This window comes from Lacerta agilis, chromosome 9, assembly GCF_009819535.1.
Source record: "Lacerta agilis isolate rLacAgi1 chromosome 9, rLacAgi1.pri, whole genome shotgun sequence".
Classification (NCBI taxonomy): Eukaryota; Metazoa; Chordata; class Lepidosauria; order Squamata; family Lacertidae; genus Lacerta; species Lacerta agilis.
The window spans coordinates 38561436-38580087 of record NC_046320.1 but is presented as its reverse complement, the minus strand read 5'-3'; the positions used below and the strand labels follow the sequence as shown (position 1 = coordinate 38580087).

General features: G+C 40.5%; 1 protein-coding gene across 1 annotated transcript in view; it reads right to left on the bottom strand.

Moving 5' to 3' along the window:
- Positions 1-10245: 10245 nt before the first annotated feature.
- ANAPC10 (anaphase promoting complex subunit 10) overlaps positions 10246-18652 on the bottom strand; it is a 28372-nt gene continuing 19965 nt past the window's right edge. The window contains exon 5 of the mRNA XM_033161226.1: positions 10246-10821. Coding sequence (XP_033017117.1) covers positions 10591-10821 — 231 coding nt within the window. The 3' untranslated portion in view covers positions 10246-10590. The remainder of the gene's footprint in view (positions 10822-18652) is intronic.

Sequence of the window (18652 nt, the reverse complement as noted above, 5' to 3'; positions counted from 1 at the left end):
ACCTCTGGGTTTTGAACTTGATTCGTTCTGGAGGTCCGTTCTTAACTTGAAACTGTTCTTAACCTGAGGTACCACTTTAGCTAATGGAGCCTCCCACTGCTGCTGTGCCGCTGCCGCATGATTTCTGTTCTCATCCTGAGGTAAATTTCTTAACCCGAGGTACTACTTCCGGGTTAGCGGAGTCTGTAACCCGAAGTGTTTGTAACCCAAGGTACCACTGTATAGTTTATTTAAAAAAACACTCTGAAATAAATGGGAGCACGCCAGTATAAACCTATAAGAGGAAAGATTAGCCAGGTCTAATGTGTTGTCTGAAGAAATATGACTGTGACGACCCGGCCCTGCAACTACAATTCCAATCAACCCTAGCAAGAATGGCAAATGACCAAGGATGAGGCAAGTCGTCGTTCAGCAATATCTGGAGGGCCAAAGTGTACTACCACAAACTCAGATAACTGCTTTAATTCATACATATTCTGACTTTTCTTGTCGTTAATTGGTAGGATTCAAGTGAAATGGAAATGGAGGCTTCCATGATGGTTTCCCAATCAAACACTTCTGAATGAACTTGATTTTTGCAGCTCTGTCATAGCATCAAATGAATTTTTAGGCAACAAGAGTGGTACATTATCTCAGGACCTGGAGCCTTTGATACTCAAACTCCACAGTACTTATTTATATATTTCCACTTATGAACAGAGCTGTCAACCTTCCCTTTTTTGCACTGGGAAACAGCCATAGCTGTCAACTTTCCCTTTTTTGCAATGGGAAACGGCCCTGGAATAAAGGAATTTCCTGCAATAAAAGGAAAAGTTGACAGCTATGCTTATGAATCACTTCCTGTAAAACATCCTGAAGCGATACAGTATCAATAATAAATGACATTTTTAACAATTTCATTTATAAACAAATCAAATAGTGTGTGTGTGTGTGTGTGTGTGTGTGTATGTATGTATGTATATAGATAGATAGATAGATATAGATATAGATATAGATATAGATATATAGATATATAGATATATAGATATATAACTCCACTCAAAATCTCCACTTTTTAAAAAGTCTGATAGGGGTCTGTCCTTGAGAAATCAATGGGACTAGTTTATAATGACTTAAGAAAAGTAGAAGATAATAGACATTTGGCCCTACATTTAACTACATCAATCTTCTATCCTTACAGTGGGTAATATTCAACCAAGTCATACTCAGGATATATCCACTCAATTACTGTTTGAAAGGATATGTCCTGAATATGACTAACATTGGTTATCACTCAGTATAGTTAATGATGAAGGTAATAATTATTATTGCCTCAAAAAAGTCAATATATAGGGTTAGGATATATATAGGATAGATCAAACTTATCCATCCTTAAAGAAATCAGCCCTGAGTGCTCACTGGAAGGGCAGATCCTGAAGTACTTTGGCCACCTCGTGAGAAGACTCCCTGTAAAAGACCCTGATGTTGGGAAAGATGGAGGGCACAAGGAGAAGGGGACGACAGAGGGTGAGATAGTTGGACAGTGTTCTCGAAGCAACTGGCATGAGTTTTGCCAAACTGCAGGAGGCAGTGGAGGATAGGGGTGCCTGGCGTGCTCTGGTCCATGGGGTCACGAAGAGTCGGACACGACTGAATGACTGAACAACAACAACAACGGGTTTAAAACCCAGAATAAATATGTGTGTCGGGGGAGAAGAGATTATAGAGATGAGATACTCCTTCACCACACCTCTCACCTACCTGTTTAATTAGGGTTTAAAACTGGAATTAAATGGTAGGACTGTGAAAGGCCCCAGTTGGTTGGGGTCTAAGTTGGGTCTGGACTGTTCTGGGCTAGATTGGGGCCTAATTGGGGTTACCAAATTGGGCCTCAAACTGAATTAGGACTGGAAGACAAACCAGGACCAAAGGACAACCAAAGATTCCAGGAACTCACCAGAGCTCAAGAAGACTTTCTTGCTTGAGCAAAGCTTGAAATATGAACACCTTTTATAGTTCTTTTTTTACCAGGGGGCTTACCTCCTTGCAAATTTAGGATTTAGTCAGATTTTGATCACATGCTCAGTTTGCTGTTAACTGTACATTGGTATTTTCTTCAAGCACTGTAACAGCAGTTTCAGGCCAACCTTAATAATAATTTGTAAATAGGTTTTTTATTGGTTCTTCCCAAATTGCTGATTGAGAAAATTTCCTGTGTTTTGTTCAAACAGGCACATATTAATTCAATTTATTTAGCTTCAAAGCACCATATTCACCTCCCTAACCTGAAAAACTAGCTACTCCAGGTTTTCCCCTTGTATATTTTGCTTTAAAAAAAAGCAAATTTCTTATTTCAGTGGATATTTGTAGGTGCAGTACATAGTGAATTTGTCCATATTTCAATGCTCCTCTGTTACTTCCTTAACAAGTGAATACCACAGGGATAGCGCCAAAATATATCCAGTGCAACATTATGTTACAAAATCATTGCATTTGTCCTCTATGGTTCTCTAGTGGACCATTGGCTGTCATGCACGAGACAATTCAATATATCCCATTTTCATACATTTCAGTGCCTTCAACTTATACAGGAGCCTAATTTTAGCTTTCCAAATGACAAATGCTCATAATTTTGTGGTGGAAGATCCCTCATGATTTTGATATTTCACTATCAATTACGGTAGCTAGTGAGCCCCCCCCCCAAACTTCTTATGTATGATTTTTTAAAGTTATTATCTCTCCCTGCACCCACCCACCCCACAAAAAAGTGCAAAGAGCAAATGTTCAGACTAATCTATATTGTAAGCTTGTGCTCTGTCAAGTTTGCCAAGTTCATAGTTTTTAGTCTAAATACTATGCTTGTTTTTCGGCTTCAATAATAAACAATTACTGCATATATGTATTAAACTCCCATTTTGTCAGACTTGGAAGTCAATCAAAGTCTTCCTCTGGTGGAATGTGCCCTGTATCTATCCAATAGAAATATGAGCAGGACCACACAAAATAGTCCCACCCATTTCACCTTCCTTAAAATAAACCTTAACCACGAAAACTTGCCATTTCCAACTTATTAAAAATGAAACTCTCATACTATGTCATGTCAATTCCAGTTCATTTTATCTCTGCATCTGAGCCTTCATGCACTCAACAAATGAATATTCAATGGACACTGATTCAACCAAATTAAGCAATTGTGTGAATTTTACCACAAGTGCTAAGAAAAAGAGAAAGAAGTGCCCCAACCCTTACCGTCAAAGTTAAAATTTACTTCAGACATCATATCACAACTGTGAAAGGCAGATGGTTATTAAAGCCTTGCTTAACTGACTTTATTTTATTGGACCAACCTATGATTCAGAAGGAGGGGTCCTATTGACAGTAGCATCAGAAGTTGCAGATGTTCAACAGTCATACACTTTTACACAGATATAAACACCTAATAAAATGAGGCTATAATTTATCCACATGTGCCTCCCTCCCTCTGTTGAATCATACCTTTCAATCTACAAAGCAAATTATTTCATCTCCTAAAAACAAATAGTACCTGCTCATATGCTCCAGTAACCAACCAACAACCTGCCCTACACAATCCATGTCCCTTTTCTTACTCCCAAGGGTGTGTATGTACCAATAGGTGCCGTGCCAGTAATACCAACAAGTGTTAGTGCTAATGCCCAGGGATGGGTTTACCCTGCTCTGTGCCAGTATCTGAGAGAGCTGTGAGTTTTCCTTTAAGCTAAGATCTCCTGGCTCATTGTCAGCAAGCCCATGCCAGCTGCACCAGCCAATGAAAGCTTATAGGAAAAATAAATTTGTCATAGGAAAAGTACAGAAATGTGATTGCTTTCATGCAGGACTACAGTCAAGAGATTGTTTGACTAAATTTTGCTAAGGCTGAAGGGGTAAAGGGGTGGGGTGGGGTGGGGAGAAAAAACCTTGCCAAATTAGATTGCGGTCAATTAAAATCTAAGTGCCTGGACTTGCCCACAAGGAACAAAAAAAATATTTTAAATAACAAAACACAGTGATGCTGCTGGCTTAATTTTGTTGATAAATCCAAGCCATTGCAAAGCCATTTTGCTCCATCATCCCACCAAGGTGTAAAGATTGGCCAGAGAATGAGCAGCTGCAGAGTCCGCTTCCCCTCCTTTCTGACTAGAAAGTTCCAGCTGTTAACTGCCCTGAGATGATAGAAGGGAAGAGAAGGACACTCTGGTCTCTACCACTGGCCTGAAGAAGAAGAGGCCTCAGTACTAGTTTGTTTAATCATCTGAATGCATTGTAAGCACAGCCTTGGAGGTCATTAGATCAAAAGGTGATATAATTCTTTCACATAACCATTTAAAAACACAAAAATGACGTGCAAAGGGAGGGTAATTTGAGAAGCACAGTTAAGAATGAAGATATTATGCAATCTTAAGGGAAGTGCCTGGTCTTAAGTTTATGAGCTTCAAAAAAAGCTCTGCCGATACAAATCGCATTAAAGGTGAAAGATCTTCCAGGGTAGAGCACATTATTTGAGGTTCTGTTTGCTTATGGTTGAACTTACTCCGTTTCATCCAAAATGCAACTGAAATTAATGAACAGCTTCGAAAGGGAAGAGGAAATGGGAGTGAACTTAAAATATCCTCAGCCGAATGCCAGTGTTCCTGGAGTCTCCGATTACAAAGTGCTAATGACGTTAGGCCAGGGATGGGGAAGCAGTTTTGTTCAGTTCCCCTGGCCTGGTAGAATCCCTTTGGCTAACCCTACCATGGCAAAGAGGAACACAGGTGGCGCTGTGGTCTAAACCACAGAGCCTAGGGCTTGCTGATCAAAAGGTTGGCGGTTCGAATCCCCGCGACGGGGTGAGCTCCTGTTGCTCGGTCCCAGCTCCTGCCCACATAGCAGTTCGAAAGCAAGTCAAAGTGCAAGTAGATAAATAGGTACCGCTCCAGCGGGAAGGTAAACGGCATTTCCGTGCACTGCTCTGGTTCGCCAGAAGCGGCTTAGTCATGCTGGCCATGTGACCCGGAAGCTGTCTGCGGTCAAACTCCAGCTCCCTCGGCCTATAGAGCAAGATGAGCACACAACCCCAGAGTCATCCGCGACTGGACCTAACGGTCAGGGATACCTTTACCTTTACTTTTACCTACCACGGCAAAGTAATTGGAAAACTGAGGTACAACAGCATTTTTAAAAGGATATAAGCCCCTTTCTTTTTATTAAACTACTACTAAGTAAGTGTAAATCAGCAATGATTCCAATTGTTAATAGAGTGAGGAAATGTGAGAGCTTTCTTCAATGGCCAAGTTAACGCATTGTATCAGACGTAAAGAAAAACACAATAAACTTGCAAGAAATTCACAGCCATGTCTTAATTAAAACATGGATTTGGGGTTTATCAAAACATATTGTGGTTTTACAGAATCTTGAAGTAGGGTCTGGCGAGTTGTGTATAATAATGGTTATATTATTATATTTGAATCTATAGTCAAAAAGGTATGATAATGGATTCTTGTATTTTTTTCCTTTTTTCACTTTGGCTAATTCCTTTTGATATAGAATGCAAGCTTATTTTTAATTTTGTAGTTATTTTGTAATCCCTTTTTTGAATTGTAATCACAGGAAAAATGTTATTAAATAAACAAAACAAAACAAAACAGAAGGGTGGTGGGAATGGGTGATCAGCTGATAGGTGTGGAAAACCGGTTGATGACTGTTGACGACTGCTGATCACCCATTCCCACCACCCTTCTGAGTAATACCCCTCCCTCACTATATTTAAGGGCCTGGTGACTTCCGTTTCAGTGTATCTGAAGAAGTGTGCATGCACACAAAAGCTCATACCAAGAACAAACTTAGTTGGTCTCTAAGGTGCTACTGGAAGGAATTTTTTATTTTATTTTGTTTTGACTATGGCAGACCAACACGGCTACCTACCTGTAATTAAATAAACATACAGAGTTGAGGTAAAAACCTTAATCCCATTGTTCCTTTGCAAATTTATATACACAGAATCAACCCCTTACCTCTTAAATGCTAAGTTCCAAAGAGGTTCAACTAATAGATTGTTTGGAGTGGAATAGATCTGCACAAGTAGCTAAGTGTGAAGCAGTAAAAATGAAAGTACAACCTTATGAGCAGAATGCTCCACAAGTCTTGGGACCTTTGTGTAATGATTGTGCACGTCAGTGCAACTCAGACTTGAGGCAAGCGCTGAAGGCACTTCAGGGCTGGCAACCTCTTCCCAATCCCACTGGATTCCAACAACTGCACTAACACTTAACTGTACAGAATAGGCACCTGAATGTAGAAACAAATCCAAAGGTGTGGCGGTGGTGGTGGAAATAGTAACTGGGATCTTTAAGTCCTTGGCAAGTCCTTGAAGTGCTTGCCAGTCAACTAATAAGAGTTCATTGGTTCCAGGCCCTTCTTCCCAGGGCTCGCCTGACATTGTCCAAACAATAAAGTCTCTAACCACATCAGTTAACAAACATGGATACATATGCTATAATGTTATTGTTTTAGTTAAATAGTTTAAATTGTTATTAAAGAAATGATTGTTTATTTATTTTTCTCCTTCCAATAAAGTACAGCAGAAAAGTTGTCCAAATATAAACAGTTAACTGATTAAACCTCACAATAATTTCATAATTATCTGTCTAGGTATTTCTAATAGTATAACCAAATCAGTAATTTTTGATTGTAAAAAATACTCTGAAAATTTATTATTCCAGAAATGAAACCTTCATCTGGTTGTAAACATTAAGATTATACCAGCAAGAATGAGGCTTTCTGTAAAAAAATGATTGAAATCAAGTATTACTGACTAGTGATTTAAATTGTGATTTAAATCAATTTGATTTGAATCAAATCCACCCTAACTGTAATATAAACATTCTTTTTAATTTTTAAAATGAATAATCAATAAATTTAGAGTAAAGCGGCTGGGGTGTTGGTGGTGGTGGTTAAGAGAGGAAGAGTAAAGAAAGAACAAAACTATGTAAATAACATTAGAGAGACCTGCATCAACTTCTATTGTCTTCTGGCTTTGTCACATTCAGTGTGAAGGGAGGAACACCCTGAATTAAGAAAGGATTTCCAAATGGAAGCTAGCAATAATAGGGACATATACTGTGACAGCATAAAAAGACCAAAGTTGTTTTATTTTCCCATGAATATGCTACTTGGGTGGTAGAAGGTACTTGGCTTCCTCAATAACCTAGTGTATTAGCAACTTTGTAAAATGGAGGATCCTAACGCCATATTTACTAAGACACCTAATCTACTCTGAAGAGGTGAAGAGATCAAGTGCATTTCTGTTAAATCTATTATACATGTTCACCAAGAAGTGCGTGATCTATAGCTCTCAAGTATTTCCTTTTAAAAAAAGGATTTACAAGTGATGATGCATCATATTGCACAATATTGTAAAAACTGAAAACAAACTGATGTGCAAATCAAAGGATTTTTAATTGCTATATTAGAGGTACGGTTTTTTAAATAAGCACAGTATGCTATGTTCTGGAGTCATGGGACTGTAGCTGCCGAAATATGCCTAATATTCAGCATTTCATGCATTATTATTCCATCTGGACCTGTTACCATTTGAAATAGCTGCCTTGTCACTGATGTTGCCAACTAATTCAAACTTTAGGGACTGTGTTCTAGATGCATAATACAAATACTTGAGATTCATCTTATTTGATACATTAGTTCTTCTCTGTGTGCCCCCTAAATGAAAACATACTTATTTCAATGTTCGCTGTACAAAACCCTGATTAAGAAATAACCCCAGCATCATAGCTACCAATATATAGCTGAATAGGCCATTTCATATACATTTGGGCTGCCTTGGCCAAATGTGAGCAAAGCACTGAAGTCCAGGATTTACCAGCACAGGTTCCTAATGCAGATTAAAGCCTAATCTTAAATATCTGGCACTCTGGATTTTCTGAGATCCTGGTTTGTTTGAACATCCCTGCTCTATGGAGTTTTTAAGACTGGTCCTCTGGAAATGGATAAATATTTTAATGGGGAAAACAAATATGCCAACTCTTTATTTCATCCTAAAGAATCCACACAATCAGAAAGCCTTTGAGGTCTTCACAAACATTTTTGTTACACTGAGCCAGAGTCAAAATGATGTTTTAATCAGTTCAAATGGCATGCGATTTTCTAAGGTGGAAACCTGAGATGAGATGTCCACTGATTAGATACATAATAGGACCTAGTGTTCACATACATGTTCCAAAGTAGGGGTGGTCTCAGAGTGGCCTTCAACCTGAGAAGCCCTCTAAAAACAATCAGTTCAGATCTCTGGCAAGAGCAATCTGCTCTACCTGTGGCAGCTTGCTGGGGAAAGAGAAAGCGGGAGGAGAAGGTGGCACTACCCATCACCTTCTGCCTCCCCAGCACCAGCATGTGGCCCAAAACAGAGGACAGACCTCAACAGAGAAAAAGGTTTCTCACCCGTGTTCTTAAGTAACTGTGGAAAGGAGACAAGGCACATGGCAAAATGTGGAAGAAAGAATCCTCATCAATACTTTAGGGAAGTCTGTCCTAAACCAAAAGTCTTGAAGAACAAAATAAAACAATCACCTCTCTAGTATTCCAGACTAGAAAGGAATACTGAGTAGAAGACAAAGGATACCCTCAATCAAATGACAAAGCACATTCATCTCAATAGAATCTGGGTTTGGCACCTGCCTAAATCTGAACTGAATGAGGCAATCAGATCCAGATTCTCCTGTAGCATTAACTGTATGTGTCTGGAAATCCAGACATCTAAATATTTAAATTGGTCTTGCTGCCAATGCAAAGGATACTTAATAAAATGGTGCTAAAAGGAGACACAATCCTACCCCCGTTTCCCACAATTGGTGGAATATAAACAGAGCATATACCAAACACGTACCAAAGTTAATTATTTGCTAATAAATTCGGGGATAATAATATATAGGTCAAAGAATATAGTAAGTCAATGTAGTATCCAAAAGTAAGTTATACTCACTTAGCATACACTGATAATTCCTAGAATTAGGACTTCATAGTCCTCTGGAGCTGTATGTGGTGTCTTTAACCTCAGCCAGGAAAAATAGTGCCTAACATCAACTGCACAAAATATCTAGGCAGGGTTGCACAATTGTTGTATGAAGACTCCTGCTTTGTGGTAAAGTGGAGTTTCATGGCCATTTGAGCTCTTCCAACAATGCAACATTTGTCTGAAAATGCTTTATTTTATGGGCTGGACTCCTGTGGCAGAAAGGAAAGATGGCAGTAACTATAATTTTAAATGTTCAGGATACTGAAGCTTGCTTCACAACTTCCAATAACACAACTGTACAAGGAACACAACACTGGTTTGTAATTTAAAGTTTTATGTAGATCGAAATGACTCTAGCAAAATTTAAGCAACACACACACCCTTGTCATAGTTACCTTACTGAAGGGATGGGAAACCCTTGGCCCTACAGATGGTGTTGGACCCAAACTTCCAAAGTTCTTCACCTTTTTAGTCACACTAGCAGGAACGGATGGGTGTTATAACCCAAGAACATCTGAAGGACCAAAGGTTCCCCAGCCCTGCCTTAGAGAGATGTGTATAAGTGCTGGCTCCAGGATTTGGGGGCCCCTAACACAAGGCATTCTTAGTGAACCCTCAACCTGGAAACAACGTGAAACACTAGGCTGGGGAAGTAGTGCAGTTAGGTAATTTCAGACTCTGGTTGTACAGCACACACATAGGTAATGTGTATTAATTCAAAATGTGGTAAGTCTGTCCCAATTCCTTTGGAGGCTCTCATGCTGATTCTTCTGTGTGGGACTCTTGACTTCTACTACAAAGGCCTCCCTTGAGGGCACTACTGCAAATAAATGCTAAGGTGTAGTGATGGTCACTGATGTCTTAAAGTGGGATTAGACAAATTAAATAATTAGAATTTCTGGATGTGACAGATAAACAGAACCTTCAGATTAAAAGGCAGAATGCAACCAAATCTCAGTTACTGGAGAGGCAATTGTGTGGGAGGCCTAATGCCTTCATGCCTTGGTCATGGCTTCCTGAAAACATCTGGTTGTATCAGACAGACCTTTGGTCTAATCCAGCAAGGCTCTTATGTTTCAGAAGTAAGAATCTTATCCTTTACCTCTACAAAATCAAATAAAATCATATCCTCAGATTGCCTTCCTTCACATCTCTATACTGTAAAATATTCTTAGAAGTAGCTCTGTATATGCTATGGGTAACCAGCACTTAAGAAAGGCTGGTCCTACAGAAGGCAATAAGGCAAAGTTCATGAATTTATTCATCAGCTTCCCTGTACATTGAACAAAATTACATAATCACACTTTAAAGAGCCATTTACACACTCTTGGGGGAACCCAATGTAATAATGGAATTATACAATAAAATACACTAACAGATAATTATCAAATGAAGAAGCTTCTGAGGTTTCCCCCCTTCTGTTTCTAGAAAGGAAAAGCAATAAATAAAATAAACAATTGTGAAGTTACATCCATGAGGATGTCTGCAGTGCACCCACCCACACCCAGGAACTAGACAGTGCAAGAAGATTTTATGTCTTTATTTGAAAATTAAACAAAAATACAATGCAAAATTGAGTTTGTTTACCTGATTGAACGATACATCATGAAATCAATTGTTGTACACCTAGGAAATTTACCAATAGAACTTTCTTCCACTGGCGTATACACCTTGATTTGCCGCATATGAGTGTCTCTTCCATTTTGGTGATTGGCTAAAACAGCAATCTGAATCATAAAAGTGCGGATAGGTTTCTTATGAGTATCTGTTAAGGCTACGTGAATCCAACCACTTGGTTCCACTAATTCAAGTTGCTGGAGAAGAAAAGAAGAATAAAAAGGTAGAAATGGAATCAGATTAAATTATCACTTAGCATAGGCAATTAATTATTCAGTACAACAGGAAGTGGGCTGAAGTGGAAAATGAGAGTTGAGCATACATGATCCCACAGTTGTCTCACATTTGCTATATACACAGTCCAGCAAGGACCTTGAGAAGGAAAAGGAAGGGCTGCAATGCTTTCTTTAGGCATCTGAAAAATGCCACTTCTACACCTTAACAAGGAAGATACATACAGTGGAACCTTGGTTAACGTACCGTCCTCCTTACAAATGCTTCAGGTAACGAGCTCCGCTAACCCGGAAGTAGGTGCTCCTGGTAGCGAACTTTGCCCTGGGATGCGAGAGGAAGCCGCGCAGCAGCAACGGGAGGCCCCATTAGCAAAAGTGCATCTCAGGTTAAGAACAGTTTCAGGTTAAGAACAGACCTCCGGAACGAAGTAAGTTCGTAACCGGAGGTACCACTGTAGTTCTGCCAAAGGTAAAAGTGTTCATGGGGCAGGAGCTACCAACACTGCAAAGTTACTGCCATGTAAGGAAATATGTGTGCTAGACTTTTGTGAAGCATTTTTCTATCTTCTTAGCAAGACAGAAGCAAAGGTTGTCCCCTCCCACCCCCAATGCTGCACATCTTAAGTTTTTCTATTTTGACGGTTTGTGAAATTTCATGTCACTGGTGCAGTCAGCATATAAATCAGAATTTAGTGCTATGTGCACGAGCGGGAATGGACCTAAGCAAAGCCCTGAGCTTGTGTACTTGTACCTTCTCCCTCTCTCTCAGCCAGAAGGGCTTCTGCTGCATTTAGTTTCACTTTCCATGAACAAATTCTGGTCAGTTTCAAAATGAGCCAGCTTCAAACCAGGGGTTATTAAAACTGGCTTGTTTAACTAACCTGGGGTTATTTTAAACCACCATCTATGGTTCATACATAATGAGAAAGCAAGGATTCATAGAAAGTAGAACTAAACACTGCAGAACCCTTCTCCTGGCCATATGGGAGGAGGAGAGGAAGGAGTGCAAGAGCCAGAGCTTTTCTCAGACTCAGTCCAACTGATACACAGTGTTAAACCACGGTTTAGTTGTTATGTGCAGACAAGCTCACTGCCATGTACAAAACCATGAAGATTAATATCTCACAACAAGTTTAATTTCACGACCTGCAAAATTTAGACTCCTGTTATCTTATTCCAACCATCCATTTCTGACATGTTGCAACATGGATATGACAATGTACACAATTTAACTGTGTTAGAAGAGCACTGTCAGAATGTGGTGCGAAGAAAGGAACAAAGGACAGAATCAAAACTTAAGATTACTGGTTTCAGATATCGAAAAGCTATTCTTTTATTTTTGGATTTACAAATTGAGACCAGATATTTAATAAGCGTGGATAGAAATCAAAGATTTTCAAAAAGTAATTAGATTTTTAGCATTTAAATTGGATTTCTTTTTAAAAATCATATTAATTGCCCCTTTAAAATACAAATGTTACAGTATTATAATAACATTATTAGGTCAAACAAAATGTCAAAAAGTTGTGAGCAACATGGCTATTTATAATTTCTGTGTGCTTTTGTTTAAAATGAGAGCTGGGTTCAAATCCCTACTCAGCCACTGAGTGACTTTAGGCTATTCATCCCTCAGCCTACTACAACAAAGGGTTATTGTGAGGGGTTTTGTTAAAATTAGTAAGCAAGGGGGGACTATGTATTTGACTTTATGCTCATTGAAGGAAAGAACGGCTATAACCACAATAATAAAATAAAGTAAATATGCAACTAATCCATTTTTTAAAGTGTTTATCATGATGTGGTTTACCAAATGATATGAACAAAAAGTTCCCTGGGTGGTTCACAAATAAAACTTGCAAAAATAAATTCTTACCAGAATGAATACACACACCCACACACCAAGTATGTCACTTCTAAACGCTGGGCTGAAAAGCCCTCTCAGTAGGCAATGATTTCTAGTAATTTATTGATGCACCATATCTTGGCACTCAAACAAAAAATATACCCCCCGCCCCCCTGGTGAGTTTGCTGCACTTCCCTGAAGTGCACGTGCCTCCTCGTAATAGCTTTAAAGAAAGAATAACTTATCCTGAATTTTGCAATCTCTGCCCCATGGCTCCTATGTACCACAACATAACTACAAGGAATAGGTTTCAGCAGGCTGCTGTGCAATTCCAAAACTGGAACTGTCAACACATGAAGTAGCAGATTTTGAGCGCCTGCCATCTCTTCGCTTAAGACAGAAGGGAACAAGTTAATAGCAATGATGCACCAGTTCCAGCTAGAAAGTGAAGCGTATCCAAGAGAAACTTCAGAAATTCCAAGTGAGTCAAAAGGAGGGACACCACAAGAGAAGCTTTACAAGAAATGCAGAAGGAACTCCAGTCAAAGAGCTCACTGTGGAGAGGCCGACTCGCTTGCCCTCGTGAAGCAACGACCACCTAGGGAGGTGACGGTGTGGCCACCATCCGTTACCTCCTGTAAATGGTCAAGACGTGGCTTACTTCAGTCCATTAGGTCAGAAGAGCTTTCTATTCACTCAAGAAGCTAAAACAGACATTCCTGGAGAGTCTACAGGAAGACAGTCCGGTTCCAAATAAATGCCAAATATGGGGGGGGGGGGATTTCAACAACAATTTTTGTAGAAGGAAACATATAGAAAAGGAAAGACCATCAAGATGGTGGAAATGACAAAATGCCATGGCAGGGAATCCTTGAACACAGTCCAATGAATGCTCAGAGGAACAGTCTCTGCACCACACACAACCTCTTTCCTGCAGGATTAAACAAAATTGTGGACACCAACAGGTGTAGAAAAGATCACAATTTTGTATTTTCCCATGTGCTCACATAGTTGGAAGCAACTGTGCACTGTCCATTTAGCAAAAGTGACATGCGCGATATGGCCTTCAGAGACGTATTGAAGGAAACAATACCCCGTGTTTCTCCAAAAATAAGACACCGTCTTATATTTATTTTTCCTCAAAAACCCCCACTATGGCTTGTTTTCAGGGGATGTCTTATTTTTATTACCACAGATTTATAAACGGACCAAGTGAGAGCCATGAGAAGTACTAAATGTGGGTGCAGGCTGCCAAGACTGCACAGCTTACGTACCTTCTCTGCTAAACTTTTTTTTTCTTTAACACAAAGGAAATTCAAATACAATGGCAAGTATTTTTTGGGGGGGGGGGGGAGGCGGAGTAATTTAGTCCCAATCCCAATAGTTTAACCTACAAGGATAGGGTCCCCCTGGAGCCTGGTGAACAGCCTAGCAAGTCCCCTGTCCAAAGTGTGTCAAAGTGGTGAAAGAATATAAAATACAGAAATTAAAAACCGTTTAGCCATGGGAGGGGGGGAGGGGAGATACCCACTTCATTGGCTCGGGGCTCCGTGCAGCGCAGCGCTGCTGCTCCTGGGTTCTGCTGCTGGTTCCGCTGGCTTGGGGCTCCGCTCGGCACTGCAGCAGCAGCTGGTTCTGGGCACCGAGCCGGCAGGCCTCCTCGGCCGGGCCAGGCAGAGGCGAGGCTGCTGGCTCGGGGCGTTCCGCTCAATGCTGTAGCAGCAGCCAGTTCCGGGTGCCGAGCCGGCAGGCCTCCTTGGCCGGGCCAGGTGGAGGCGAGGCCACTGGCTTGGGGCATTCCACTCGGCGCTGCAGCAGCAGCTGGTTCCAGGCGCCGAGCCGGCAGGCCTCCTCCTCCTCCTGCCGCGGCTAGGCGCTCTCGCTCTGTGCAGTGCTGCAGTAAAGAATATGGGCAAGAGCTGGAGGGCGGCTCCTCCAGTGGGAAGGAAGCTCAGAGGTGCAGGCAGCCTTGCCTCTTCCTTGGCCCCCTCCAGAACTGCGCCCAGCACTACAGCTTATTTTGGGGGCATGTCTTACATTTCGTAAATGCTTGAAAATCCTGCCGTGGGTTATTTTATAGGTACGTCTTATTTTATGAGAAACACGGTAGGTGAATGTGTCTTTTTCTTTTTTTAAAAAATAAATAAATATTATTTGACAGTGATCAGTAAACACAACAAAACTACAACCCACCTAGCCACCCACAAACATAATATTTTATTTGTGTGTGTTTTAATACATGTAATAGGTAAGTTGATGTGAAGGTCCAACAAGCCATTAGTTGAAGGAGAGGCTTGTCTCTTCAGCAGTGGGAGCTGCTACACTGAACACAATAGAAACATGACCGAACAGTCATGTGGTACCTCTCCTTTCATCACACACATCTGAATTCTACTTAGAGTGTATTGTAAATTTATGCCAGGTCTACCACACTGTCAAATGCTCTGACAAATGCTACCCATTCCGTGTTTCTGTCTGCTTCGTTTATCCATTGTCGCTGACAGACTGGGGAAACATTTTACCTGTTTCCACTATCAAATCTTAATTCACTACTTGCATCACTTTGAAAATGGATCAATGGCATGGAACTGAAGCAGGGTAAGGAAATAATGGCACACAGCCATAGCAATCTCACTGAAACAGAGCTTGGGACTTTTGTTTAAAGGAAAGGTGGGATATAAATGTTTTAAATAAAAAGAAAGAGGACACTTCTTGCTAGAGCTTTGCATGCAGAAAAGTCAACTGGACTACTGAGAAACTGTGTGGGACACTATAAAAGTCTGGAATCTCCTACTGACTTGTCTTCTGTCATCAGTAACTTTTGTATGTGCAAAGGGAGAAATTTTAAAGGTCCTTGGGCCCTCTTAAAATTTTAGAGCCCTGAAGAGTTCTAACTGAAAGTTGACCTCATTAGATTTATAAGAGAGCAAAAAAGACGTCACTTGGAGGTTATCCACAGTAGGAAAAGAACTGCAAGTTTCAGACATTCATATATGGCCACAAATAAAAGAAAGTTCAATCAAATGCATCATGACTTGCATAACCCTTACTTTGGGTTTGTCATTTACTAGCACTGCAATAAACATTCCTTGACTATAGAAAAACAGCAACAGAGACCAATGCTAGCTAATTCATGACACACTTTGCACATATAACAGTAAAGATTTATCTGCTTGTAGAATATTCTTACAGATAATTGTCATGACAATATACAAGAAACAGAATTTGGACATCTACAGCATACCTGCTGTCTGTTTGTGGTACTTCAGATGTCTGGTAGACTTGCTCAGATGCACAGACTGAGCTATGTGACATTGGTAGTATAACTCAGAGCAAACTTAAACCAGCACCCAAGCCTAAAGTGAGGATTGCAGCTGAAAAACCTATTCCCTGTCTGCTCTGGTTTAAAAAGAACAATACACTTGCCTGAGTATAAATGGAGAAGGTGCTTTGCTAAGGTCCCCAGTCTCTGTGACATACATGAGGTAAAGGTAAAGGGACCCCTGACCATTAGGTCCAGTCGTATCTGACTCTGGGGTTGCGGCGCTCATCTCGCGTTACTGACTGAGGGAGCCGGCGTACAGCTTCCGGGTCATGTGGCCAGCATGACAAAGCCACTTCTGGCGAACCAGAGCAGCGCACGGAAATGCCGTTTACCTTCCCGCTGGAGCGGTACCTATTTATCTACTTGCACTTTGACGTGCTTTCAAACTGCTAGGTGGGCAGGTTTAACCCTGTCTGCTCTGGTTTAAAAAGAAAAATACATTTGCCTGAGTATAAATCGAGAAGGTGCCAGTCTCTGTGCAGCTTAAACTGAAGCTACTCATGCAGTATAATTCAACTGTAGGCTACAGTATTTGAAATAGTACATCTTGCAGGGCACACTTCAGGGACCTCACAAAGCAGTTAGGAAATAGTTTTCTTGAAATCTCAGCATCACGATCAGGCATCTCAATACAGATCTTCTTTGGAGTGTGAAAAATGACCACATAGTACTGAATGCACTGGCTTAGGATGGGATCAACATATGCCCAGGAGGTGAAAGCACAAAAAGGAATTGGCTAAACATTAGACAATACCTCATACAGTGACTTAACTTATTTACACTGCGGATGATACAACTCTGTACATGATTGCCACATTGGATTGGTTTAAGAATGACAACACGTCCAGTCTACTGGTTTTATGCTCTTTCGGCCAAGGTTTGCAGACAAGCTCTTTCCCTATGGACAAAAGAATTATCTAAACAAGCATTTTTGATAGCTTACAGATTTCCTAACCTAGTACATTAGGCTTCAGTTTATGGGTCTCACTCTTAACTAAAGTGGGTTGTTTCAGCAGTAGCATCATTCCTATTTTGACATAAAAGCATGGGGGGGGGCAGAAAGGCATAGACTTGATGCAAAGGGGCAGAGAACTCCTGATTAGGCAAAAGAGGGGAGTCTGGTAGGTGTGATATTTTGATCACAGGGCCCAAAATTTCCTCTTCTGCACTCAGCTCAAAAAATCGAAAGTGGTTCCCAGCATCGTGGGTTGAGGTTATAGGTAAATCCCAGAAGCATGCTCACAGTACGTATTGCTCATCTTCTCTTTACTACTTTTTGAAATTGACAAGTAGCAAACCAGGACAGTTTTTCTCTATTTGCTTTACACAGGTTACACATTAACAAACTGCAACTGATGTCACTGTGGTCACTTCAATGCAAGCCACTTGGCACACTAACACAGATGTGTCTATCTACAGAACTGGGATGCTTTTGTGATAACACTGCTTAGACTGCAAGTAGCTTCCACTTGGTACCCACCCCCATTCCCCCTCTCAGTGTGGCCCCCACCTCACATTCCAGGCCTTCCCCAAGCGTCTCCCAACCCTCAGGACAGGCTTTTTGTGGCATGCAAAAGGCTGCAATGAGAAGGAAGGAGCAGAGAAATGCCCTTGGGCAAGTGCTCTTCCCAAAAACGCTGCATTGGATACAATCCACGGTGTTTTGTTTTGCCATAGTAAAAATATGGGAAGGTAAAAAAAAAGTGCATGCCAAAATGTTGAGGAAAAAAATAATTAGTTATTTCCTAGCAGTGGTTTTGGGGTTTGTTTTGTTTTTTTGCACCATTTCCCCATACAGACACAAGACTGTTGGAAAATAATTTTGCTTCACTTCAACTCTCTGCTAATTCAATTTGTCCTGTTTTTATCATATATAATGGAAAGAGACTATGAACGTGCAAAAAGAAAGTTCATAATTTACTTTGAAAATTGTTTGTTATGTCTAGACAGATTTCCTGAGCATGAATAAAATGAGTAATCTATATTTTTTTAAAAAATAAACTAAGCAATGGAATTAAAGTAATTTTGCATCTGCACAACTGAACAGAAATATACTAAAGGCTATGGAATATAAGAAGACCAAGAATGCCACACTGGACCAGTATCTTACATCCTTTGTAGTGTTTGCATCATACAAGCTTCCAATTCAATGTTAATGTTAGTTAGAAGAACAACAGGATACACTACTGAGGTGCGCTGCTCACTCAGACATCTTTGGGATTCAAACGAAGGTAAAAAACATATCAAGCAAGAGGCATACTAAATGCTCAGCAGAGGTGCTGCCAGAATTTGACTTTCACTCAGTTCACTTGTATGCCTCAAGAGGAAATGTAATCAGACAAACCCTTGGGGGTGGTGGGTTATTCTCGCCTCCACATCAGATCCTGGACCACAGATTTTAGGGGTCGGGGTGGAGGCAGCAGGATGCTCCATTATAGTTTTTCCTATTCCAGATCTTTTCCCAGACAAGTGAACAGAGGAAAAAGTATTCAGCTTTACTAGTATAGAATGAGGAAGTGGACTGCAATAAAAAACCATGTGGCAAATTTGATGGTCAACTCTGCCAGTGGGGGGGTCACTTTTCAGGGAATAAAAAATACAGGTTTCAAGAGCTGATATCACTATTT